The following is a 10,735-nucleotide window of genomic DNA, read 5'->3' as shown; positions in this document are numbered from 1 at the left end:
CCCAGCCAATGCTGGAGCTGACCCCGCCGCCGCTGCGGCGGGAGGGCGACGAGGCGCCTGACCCATCGCTGTCACTGCCGCTGCTGCCGCTGCTGCTGGCGCTCTCGTCCGACTCCGAACCAGACTCACTCACTGTCGACTCCTCTCCAGACTCAGAGTCACTCTGTGATCCTGAACTCTCATCATAGCCCCCCACCCCGCCGCTCCGCTCCCGTGCCGCCCCTGCCCCACGCCCGAGCCGCCGCCGGCCCGCCGGCGCTCGTGGCCCAGACGTGAGGGTGGCGGAAGCTTCCGTGGTCGCCTCTGACGTCAGCGTCCCCCACTCGCCGCTGCCTTCGTCGTCCTCGTCATCCTCTTCCAGTTCCGACCCCTGCGCGGCCTCGGTCCACGCCTGGCGCCCGGGGCGGAGGTTTTGGAAGTGTGATCTCCACGGGAGGGCATACGCAGTGCCGCACCGGGGGGAGCGGCGGCAGAGGAGGCTGCATTGCTCCGCGATACGCCGCTGAAGGCCTCGTCGCATGCCCTTGTACCGAAGCACCCAGCCGATGGAGCTCGCGTATATGGCGCCGCTGCCGGGGCCGCGGCCGACCCAGCAAGGGCGAACCCGATGTTCTTTAAGGCACGGGCCGGCCTGTTTGCCACCATCCACGGCTTGACAGCTTCCCCTCATTCCTACCCTTCCCCAACCTGCCCCAAAAACCTCCCAAAAACCTCCCAGAAAAACCTCCCACCTGGAAGTACCGCACCACGTTTGGGTGCTGCAGCCGCGACAGCGCCGCCACCTCCCGGAGGATACGCCCGTAGCTTCCCGCCGAGCCGCCCGGCTGCAGCCGGATCTTCTTGACCGCGTACTGCCGCCCATCCAGCCGGTTGGTCGCGGCCACGACGACGCCGAAGCCGCCGCGCCCGAGGCGGCGCAACTCCACAAAGTCGGATCTGTATCGCGACGCCGCGGCGGCCTGGGGCGGAGACGCCAGCGGCTGCGGCGGCGTGAGCGGGGACGGGGCCGGGGGCGAAGGCGCGGCGGTGGACGCCTGCGCGGGTTGCTGCTGCTGTGAGGCGGCGGCCGCGAGCGCCGACCGGTCCCAGAACCGCTGCAGCGCCTGCGCGGGCGGCGGCTTGGGCAGCGCCTCCGGCCGCGACGCCTCCCGTATCTCATCTGCGAAGAGCCGCCTGAAGGCCCGGTCAAACAGCTCGAGGCTGGGGCCCGCCGCGACACTGCCTCCTGAACTTCCAGAAGCCGCGCCCGCCGCCGCCAGCTGCGCGTTCGCGCCCCCGGCTGCGCCTACCGGAGCCGCCGCCGCGGGCTGCTGCGTCGCCGAGGCCGACGGGTGCGTCAGCAGCCAGTGCACCCAGCGCGGCAGCAGGCCCGCGCGCCGCAGCGCGCCGGCGACGACGGGGACGCTCTGCGGCGGCAGCGGCGCGCCGGCGCCGCCGGAGGCCGCAAGCGTGAGAAGGTGCCCGAGCAGCAGCTGCAGGCGCAAGCTTACGCGCTCCTGCTCCTCTTCCGGCTCTGAGCCCTCGCCCTCAGCAGCTCCCCTGCGGCCGCCGCCCGCGGCCGCGCCGGGGCCGTCCCCGTCGCTGCTGCTGCCGCTGTCGCTGCCGCTCGTGCTGCTGCCGCTGCCGCCGCGGCCGTTGCCGCCGTCATTGCTGGCGGGGCCATGTTCCACGAGGCTGAAGCTGAAGTCGCCGAATGCCAATGAGTATCCCATAGGCGCTGGAGCTGCGCCACCATCCTGGTGCTCCTGCTCCTGCTGCTGCTGCTGCTGCTGCTGCCGCTGCTGCTGGTGCTGCTGCTGGACTGTGAGCTGCACCAGCCCTTCAATGGTTGCGCCCCCGCCCTCACCCTCTCTCCGCTCGCCCAAACTCCCGCCCTGCACCTTCTCGCTGCCCTTGCGGCCGCTGCCGCTTCGCTGCCCCGCAGGCCTGCCGCTGGCGCCGCCGCCGCTCGTAAGCAGTTGCTGCAGCGGCAGGGGCAGGCTGCTAAAGCTCAGGGTTTTTGACCGCGACCGCTCAGCCGGCCACCCCCTGGCCTGCCGCTGCTGCTGCTCAAGCGCCGCTCCCTCCGCAGGACCGCCGGCTACACACGCCGCCGCCGCCGTCACCGCAGCAGCCGCTCTAGGCGGCTCTGCGCCGTGTCCGCCGTCCGGCTTGCCTGCAAGGGCGCGCAGCTGCGCGCCCGCGGCGCCGTCGCCACGCTGAGCGTGCTGGGCCTGCTGTTGCGCCCGGCCCTTGCCGGCTGCATCGATGCGCGCCATGAAGCTGGGGGCACTGGGTGACGTCGCCAAATCTGAGTTCGTGAGCGGCGCTAGCCGTCGCCGAACGACCTCCGGGCTAGACTCCGGCCGGCCCCCGCCGCCGCCCCGCGCGGCGGCGGCTTGCTGGCGGCGCGCGGTGCCACGCGCAGCGGCGCCCGGCTGCTGCGCGGCGGCGTGCGGCGCGTCGGCGATCGTCGGGAGCGCAAAGGAGTGCTCGCCTGCAGATGTGTTTTTAGCGAGAACAATGTGAACAGCTTGCAGATGCAAGCAGCGGGGCGAGCCCATGCGTGCTGAGAGGACACACAGCAGAAGCAGCCACAGCACAAGGGATCCTCGGAAACAGCCAAGCCGTGTTGCACGACCTCCTGACGTAACACAGCTCTCCCGTCGTTGTTTGCACTGCCTCAGCCTGTGCTTTGCTGGACATTGTCTCAATCCCCAGGCCGCGCATGCATGCATGCACACGCACACACACACACACACACACACTCACACACACACACACACACACACAAACACACACACACACATTCACGCGCGCGAGCACCCACCCTCCTCTGCAAACAGGCCGCCTCCATCGAATCCAAACAGCTCCTCATCACCGCCGCCGCCCACGCCGCTGAACGACGCCTCGAGGTCGTCCCCGCGCTGCTGCGCTGCCGCGTCGCGCGCGGCCTGCTGGCGCTGCTGCATGGCGTGCCACAGCGACTGCTGCGGCGCGCCGCTCGAGGACGCCTGCGGTCGAGGTCGTTTTTGGATTACGTCATTCGGAAGGATGTGATGATTGATCTGCTGATGATCTATACACCTGACACCGTGCATGGTATTTGCCAAATGCAGGCGTGGCTTCCTTTGCTGTCCTGCACGTGTGCATACCATACATCCCGGACCGAGCACCCTCGAAGAGCGCACCCACAAACAAGGCTGCACCTTACACCCCATTGGGCTCCGCCCGCACCTCGCCCTCCCGCTCCGCATCGGCCGCCGCCCGCTCCTCTTCCGCGCGCCGCGCCGCCTCCGCGTTGCGCGACCTCAGGAACTCCTGGCACTCATCCACTAGGTTAAAAACGCAGATCGCCTCCTGCTTCGCATAGGCGGCCGCGCTGTCGGCGACGGAAGCTGACAAGGCACGCACATCCTCTGGCAGGAGGCCCTGGGGGTCCCGCAGCCGCAGCTGCAGCGGCTGGCATGGGTAACCAGCTGAGTAGCTGCGGCAGAGGGGGATGAATTGTGGCGCGGCGTGGCGCTCGACGCAGCAAGCCTGGGCTCGGAGTGAAGGGTCAAGGCAACGACTGCACAGCGCACCGGGCCCGGCACGGCGTGACGTGGGTTTGATTTTGAAGCGGCATACTCGGGGAGCCATCCATTTTGCCAGGCTGCCGTCAAAGCCGGTGCAAAGCTGATCGATAGCGTCTGCGCTTCTCTTGTTGCAGCCTCCTGACGTTCGCCCATCACTGCGCACCGGACATGCAGCGTGACTGACGTGAACCCAGCCTGCGCGTCCCCCGGGTGCGGCACCACGCGCAGCGCAAAGCCGACGCCGTCAGCGTCCAGTTGGAAGTCTTCCCCATAGATTGCCTCAAGCGCCAGGATTTCCTCCGCAATTTCCTGCTTCACCTCAGGGGGTGGCCCTGCGTTGCAGCAGTCATGCGCACGCATGGGACGGGGCCCAGGGGTCCATGCTGTAAGAATGGCGACTGAGCCGGCCCACACAGTGATCCGGCCGTGCTGTTCGGCAGCAGTACTGGATGATCTGCAGCTGGTAAGTGTCAGCGCTTTCGAGGCGCGAGCGCACCCCCGACCGCGGCCGCCTTCTTTTTCTTCTTCTTGTTGCCCATGGTGCCGCCTCCAAGATATTAATCAAGCTGGGACGACACCGTGCCCCCGCTGCCGCTGCCGCTGCCGATGCCGCTGCCGCAGCCCTGGCGTCGCGGCTGCTGCTAGGCGCAAAGGGCTGCGATCGATGGGATGGAGCCTTGGAGCACTGTACGCGCGCCGCCCCACCGCTGCACAGGACACGCGAAAGCGCCGAGTTCTCAGGCACGCAGACGGCGCACACGCCGGTGTTGCTCTACAAACGTGTCCTCCAGATAACTTGATGGTATGTAGCCCATGAAACACCGCAACTGACTTTCCGGTGATCACGATCTAAAAGCTCTCAAAGGTGTCTAATTATTTTTTCAATGTCTATGGTCCAGCATAAACTTCATATAAATGCCCCCATACCGGCAGCGGGCCGTTAGTAGGGTGTCACTTTCAAAGGCACACCGCCGACCCTTCTGCCCATATCATATTGTATGCTCTGGGTTGTGGATTTGTACACCCTCAATATCGCCTACTTGTATAATCACCCTGCAACAGTGATCTGCAGTCTCAGGACCGCTTGCTTTGTGAAAGGGCGAGGCCCTGCACGCGACCATGGATGTTCCTGCCATGGATCCGGTGCGATTGCGCCGTGCTGCAATGTGCAACAGCGCCACGCTGCATGGAGTTTCTGCAAGTGCATTGTGTCGCGGTCCAGTGCCCCTGTGTGCCACAGCACAATCGAACCCTGGCAGCAGATGCCCATGCGCGCACCACCCCACACGGTATGTCATCCGCCCCCTAACCCAGCTTGCAAACCGCTCGCCTTGCAAAATATCCAGGAAATTGCCCAGTTCATGCGGATCCAGCCTGTGCCTCTCGTGGCCAGAGGCACTCACACCCTCGCCGAGCAGGCAACTTGCCTCGCCACGGCGCCCGTCGGCGACTTGATTGCAGCTGGCTCTTATGAGGAAGAGATTGAACTTTTAGACCTAGACATGAACTTGATCGGGAAGCTGGAGGGCCACCCAGGCGGCAGCACGGCCCTCGCATTTGCAGCTGGCGGGCAGCTGCTCGTCTCGGCCGGCGAGGACGGCTGCGCGGCGGTGTGGCGCTGCGACGGGCGGACGCTCAAAGCGCGGCTGGCCTGCGAGGGTGTGGACGCGGATAGGTGGGTCCAGCGACACTTTGCGGCACTTTTCAGTGGGAGGGGAGGCCGGCTGCCGCTGCTTGCATGTGGAGGGCTCGACCTTCCTATCGCAGTCGTGTATGCGAGTGAGAGGCCTCACCTTGGGATGGTGAGGATGGGAGCATGGGCATGCCAGGTTGCACAGACATGAAAAGGGGCGGAGCAGCTGTGGTGTTTGTGCAACCCGTGCATCCGCCCATGCTATCGCGCAAACGCCCCTCAGGACGCCAGACGGCCATACAGTGAGCTGCGTCGCCGTCAGCCCCGACGGTGCCCTGGCCGCCTGCGCAGCCGGCAAGAGCATCCACCTCTTTGAGCCGGGTGCAGAAGATGTAGAGGCAACAAGGTGGGTTCAAGTGGGGGTCTCAGAGAGACAGGGACAACGTCAGTGAGGTGCGCGCCGTCGCCAACCTTGCTTGATTAGAGTCTGTATTCCTGAGGCTGGCCCTTCTCCCTCGGCCTTCTCGTGGTGTGAGAGGACAGCAGGCAAGCCGCAGCAAGGCACCCCTGAAGAGCAGGCGCGGGGCCTTGCAAGGCGCCTGACGTGGTGCTGTCGACTGCTCTCGCGGCAGGCGCGTCTTCCCCCCAGTGGCGGGCGGCGTGGTCAACGACCTGCGGTTCTTGGGGAGCGGGCAGCTGCTGGCCGCCTTCTACGGCGGGGTCGCCCTGTTCGGGACAGACGTGGGGGTCAAAGGCCTGGTATTGGAGCACGGGGTGAGCCGCATCAAGCGCCGCCCGCACGGCCGGCGCCGCGCCGCCGCCGCCCAAGGCGCCTGCTTGTTGCAGGCGCCCGCGCTACCATCGCGTCTCGCCAGGGCTGCTGTGCGGGGCGCGCTCTGTCGAGTGTTTGTTGCGCCTCGCTGGACCGCTGCATCGCCCCAACGCAGCAAGTACCCTTCTCGAACCACTCGTCACAGCATTGGCATGGCCCAGCCTGCGCGCACACACACACACACACACATGCACCACTCCAGGCCAACATCCTCTCGGCGTCCGCGACGCCAGACCTGCGGTGGATCGTCGGCGGCTGCATGGACGCCACGGTGCGCCCTAGCCCCAGCCCCATTCACGCCGCTGCGGCCAGCGCAAGCCCGCGCACCCGCCGCCTGGGCTCGCATGTATCCCCCATTGGGCCAGCCCCCGTTTTTGCAGCGCCCGGGCGGCGGCGGCCTGAGCCCGCCAGGGTGGCCCGCTTGCCGCAGCCCTGGATGCACAACGTTTGCGATCGGCCCCGGCGGCCCGCGGCCAGCTCGCCGGTTCTCCAGGGTGGCCCGCCTGCCTGCCTGCCCCGTCAGCATCGGCTGCACACACGCAAGCCTGCTACTCCCGACTCTCGCCCCTTTTTCATTCAACTCGGTGCAGGTCCACATTTGGCATTTGGAGAAGCAAGCGGGAGGAGGTCCTTCCATCAGCGAGGCCACAGGGCCGGGCGGTGTGGCGCCAGCGCCTGAAGCGGCTGAGCTTAGTGATCGAGCGGGTGTGGACGAGCCGGGCGGCAGCAGCAGAGGCGCTGAGCGGGGGCCGTCCGACGCGACCGCTGGGCCTGTGGCAGAGGCCGTTGAGGGCGCTGTGGCGGAGGCAGGGGTGGCTGGCGAGGGCGAGGAGGGGGACAATGACGTCGAAGAAGAAGAGGATGAATATGAGGAAGAGGCGGGGGTTCCAGTGACGGTTTTGCAGGGGCCTGATGGCACCACATTGGAAATGGTGGAGCTCACCTGCGGCGGGTATTCCGGAAAGGTGGGCTTGTGACAACTCAGCCGGCGACTGCGTGCGGTTGGTTACCAAGGGCACTGCATGCGCGCGTGCTGGCCACAGTGCTGCTTTGCTGCACACGTTGTATGCGAGCCAATTGTGTCGTGCACGCCCTTCCCAACTGGTGTGTGGACTGTGTGCAGGGATAGCCCAATGCTTGGGACTGACGCTAGTTTGTCACCCACCTCATTTGACACGAAGTCGCCAAGAATTTCATCCCGACCCACCCTTGCGTCGACCCGCTGTGAAACCCATCCACTACAACCAGGTCCTGCGCGTCGACTTTGGGGTGGCGCCAGACGGCGACCCCCTGATGGCCAGCAGCGGCGGCAACACCTGCCTTATCTGGAACTTTGGCGGCGCAGGGCCATCGGGCAGCGCGCCCATCATCACGCTGGGCCACACTAAGCCGGTGCAGTGCCAGGTGGGCGCTGCGCCCTGAAGCATGCTGGGGCCCTTCTGGCGCCCGCAGCTTTGTTCATCGAGGGAGAGAAGTTGACTGCACATTTGGCTGCCTTGAGCTGATGCACGGGCATCTGTCCCGTCATAGTCACGAGCCCGGCCCCTCGCTTGAACTGTGATGTGTGGCAACCCCATCTGTGCGCACAGGCTTGGCACCCGTCGCGACCGGGTGTCCTGGTAACTGGCGGGCGCGACGGACGGCTGATCCTGTATGAATCCTACAACGCGGCGGACGTGAGTCTTTTGGTCGGGGGTCAGCCATTCCTTCTGATGACGCTGACATGCTACAAGATGAATCTGACGTGGCTGGTGCTGCTCGCGTGCTCGACTCGTGCTTCTGAGGACTACTGAAACAGCCGGGCCTTGAGAGATGGTGTTGCAATTATTGGGCTCGACACAAACACAGGCAGTGGTGTGTCGCCACCCTCAGCCAGTTTTGCAATCGCACGCTCCCTGCTGCATGTGCAGGGCATGGAGGAGGGCATGCCATCGCTCTGTGGGCCCGCGGCGCTGGACCCCTCGCCCTCCGACGAGGTGGTCGCGGTTGCCTGGGGCAGCGGAGACGTGCTAGTTTCGGCGCATTCCAGCGGTGAGCGCGCACAGGATGTGCAATGGCCCCAAGAACATGCGGCGCTGCGCTCTGAGCCAGCGGGGACGGCACATTGCCATGCACCTGTGATGGCCCTTGCAGCCGACCGAACATCTGTATCCCTTCTGCAGGGTTGCCTCGTTGATCATGGCAGCCTGCCGCTCATATTCTTTTCATCCCACATGGTGTTTCCCGACATCGCAGGCGAAGTCAAGAGCTGGACATGGGCTGGCTGACCAGTGCTGATGAGGCGTGTGCTGCCCTGCCCCTGAGTCAGTCCTTCCTGCATATTGTCCCTTCATCTTGCTTAGAGCATTTGTGGCAGCCGGTCATTGCCATGATCATGTTCATAACATGGCAAGTGCCGATGTTGCCTGCGTCAGTCAGTTGTGAGGGGCACCACAATCTATACAGCCCTGCCTGGAACCATCCAGTGATCAAGAGTCGCACACCACATGCCTACGGAGGCCAAGCCCAGCCGCTTGAGTCAGGTTTGGGCTTGTAATGATCAAGTTTGGCCTGCATCAAAGTTTTCCTCAAACTGAAGATGGCTGCAAAGGTTGTGTCGTCAGGTCCACCTGGCGTCAACTCTGGCGTCAACTCTAGCTGCAGCCACAGCATGGCCTGCAGCGCGGCAAGCAAGGGCACGCAGGCTCTGAGAGCCCTGCCCGCTCATATACATCCCGTACAACGTTCTATGTGACTGCGCTGGACCGCAGTACACCTGTGTGCAAGCCCGCGGGGTGGATCCCCATCCAGTTCGAGACATGCGTCAAACGTGATGGCCGGCAGCACGGGGGGGAGGTGTACGACATGATCGCAGGTAAAGATTCTGCTGCAAAATTGATTGTATGGGAATCGCATTGCTGCGAGCCTTGGGGAGCCCACTTCGGTGTTTGTAGCTGCTCGCAGCAGCAGCACAGTTAGTCGTGCGGTAGCCACTTGTCTATGCAAAAAATCTCCGCACATACTTCTCAAATATATGAACGCTCAACGTCCACACTCCCGCGTGCTGCCCCAAAAGGCGAAGCACGCTTGACCCGGCCTGACAGCGCGCGTGAGGGTGCAGAGTTGCCCTGATAGACTTGAGAACTTCAAAAGATGCCCAAGAGGCGGGCTGGGGGTTCTGGAACTGATGGGGAGGCATCGCCCGCGCCACAGGCGCCGGTAGGTACCAGCCCGCGGCTCGCGTGTGCCTGGCGGTATTGATATGTAGCCATGTGCCAGACGAGCCGTGCGCGGCAGCCTGGGACATGATGCCACGACCCGCGGAACGCAAGCGTGGACCAGCGCATGTCGCCCTCGACTGGCTTCTTTTGCTGAGCCGTTCGGCATGGTGTCTAGATCGGGAAAGGCCTCGGGAGCACCTGCGTGCCAGGGCAGCGCCGTGGCCGACGGAGCCCGCCACAGCAGCAGGCCCCTGAGCTTGGCCGCAGTGCATACAAGCACATGCGCGCTCGTCTGTCCGATCGCCCCCCGCTGGCCATCTGCACATGCAACTTTTGCACTCAGCTGAGTGCAGCATAACGCCGCCTGGGCACGGCGCATGCACACGCTCACCCTTGTGCCCTTCCCCCGTGGTCAGCAGGCCAAAGCTGGGCGCTCAACGCTGGGTCCCGCGGGGACCGCCGTGCCGGGCGCGGGGGGCATCTTCAAGAGCGCCGCCATCGAGGTTCTGCGCATGGACCGGCGCCTCATGACAACCGGAGAGATCACCAAGTGAGGCGACTGCGCGCGGAAACCTCGTCGCATTCGCTCGGCTGCCTGCGGCGTTCACAGCGCGGCGAGCACGCGCCACAGTAGCGCGCGTTTGACCGCCGCCGCCGGTCCCTCTGTGTCCGCGTATCCCCAGGCTTGCACTTCAGCGCGGCTTCCTGAAGGCGCAGGGAAAGACCCCCGAGGCCACCATGGCGTCTGCGCTGTACACTGATGTCAAGAGGAAACACGGCACTTCCATCTTCACGCGGTGCGCGCGCGACGCGCGCGTGCGCGCGCGCTGTGTACACACGTGATTGCACGCGCACGTGTGGTTGTGTACGTGCAATTGCTTGTGACGATTGTTAGCTCATCCTGTGGTGGTCAAGGGTGGAGTGTTCGCGTCCGCGCACGTTTGCAAGTAAGTATGTGCGTGTGTGTGTGGGTGTGGGTGGGTGTGTGCCTGTGTGTGTGTGTGTGTGTGTGTGTGTGTGTGTGTGTGTGTGTGTGTGTGTGTGTGTGTGTGTGTGTGTGTGTGTGAAGTGCAGCGTTTTGGCACACGGCCAACGCTTTTGAGCGGTATATGCACGCCATGCCCCCCTGGCCGCGCCCTTGAACCTGATCCCCGGCTCCCGACACGCTCCGCGCGCTCGCCCTCACCGCGCAGGCCGCAGGAGGGCCTGTTTGGCCTCCGCGAATGGATCCAGGAGGGCTTCTTCCCGGAGGGCTTCTGGGCCGGCGGCGGCCCGCAGCTCGAGTTTGCAGACTCTGGGGTGCCCGTGGCGGTCAACGCGACCTACCGCCGCCGCAACAACGTGACGCAGCACCGCGTCACGCAGCGCGGGCCGGACGGCCAGGTGTACACGTCTGTCAGCGGTGTGCAGGGCGCGGTGGCGCACGAGGAGGTCCAGCCGGCGGTCGGCGGCGGCGCACACGCGGCCGCGCTCGCGTTCGCGGCGGCGCCGCGCGGCGCGCCCCGCGCGGGCG

General features: G+C 65.4%; 3 protein-coding genes across 3 annotated transcripts in view; 2 read left to right on the top strand and 1 right to left on the bottom strand.

Annotated features, from left to right (window-relative positions):
• Positions 1–4,096, bottom strand: part of MNEG_6157 (putative serine/threonine-protein kinase GCN2) — a gene marked incomplete at both ends in the record, with an annotated part of 11,981 nt that extends 7,885 nt beyond the window's left edge. Inside the window, 5 exons of the mRNA XM_014045371.1 lie at positions 732–2,476; positions 2,810–2,993; positions 3,217–3,466; positions 3,721–3,889; positions 4,054–4,096. Coding sequence (XP_013900825.1) covers positions 732–2,476; positions 2,810–2,993; positions 3,217–3,466; positions 3,721–3,889; positions 4,054–4,096 — 2,391 coding nt within the window. The remainder of the gene's footprint in view (positions 1–731; positions 2,477–2,809; positions 2,994–3,216; positions 3,467–3,720; positions 3,890–4,053) is intronic.
• Positions 4,097–5,059: 963 nt separating this feature from the next.
• Positions 5,060–8,289, top strand: MNEG_6156 (hypothetical protein; the record flags this gene model as incomplete). The annotated part of the gene is made up of 9 exons (XM_014045370.1): positions 5,060–5,232; positions 5,474–5,596; positions 5,823–5,964; positions 6,225–6,293; positions 6,613–6,987; positions 7,271–7,426; positions 7,612–7,698; positions 7,933–8,053; positions 8,258–8,289. The coding sequence occupies 9 exons, from the start codon at positions 5,060–5,062 to the stop codon at positions 8,287–8,289; spliced, it is 1,278 nt and encodes a 425-aa protein (XP_013900824.1).
• An 865-nt stretch (positions 8,290–9,154) lies between these two features.
• Positions 9,155–10,019, top strand: MNEG_6155 (hypothetical protein; the record flags this gene model as incomplete). The annotated part of the gene is made up of 3 exons (XM_014045369.1): positions 9,155–9,220; positions 9,642–9,772; positions 9,906–10,019. Coding segments are annotated over 3 exons (311 nt in total), but the record flags the coding sequence as incomplete, so codon positions are not given.
• Positions 10,020–10,735: the final 716 nt, after the last annotated feature.

The sequence above is a fragment of the Monoraphidium neglectum genome (assembly GCF_000611645.1).
Source record: "Monoraphidium neglectum strain SAG 48.87 unplaced genomic scaffold scaffold00976, whole genome shotgun sequence".
Classification (NCBI taxonomy): domain Eukaryota; kingdom Viridiplantae; phylum Chlorophyta; class Chlorophyceae; order Sphaeropleales; family Selenastraceae; genus Monoraphidium; species Monoraphidium neglectum.
This window is presented reverse-complemented; position numbering and strand designations above follow the sequence as displayed.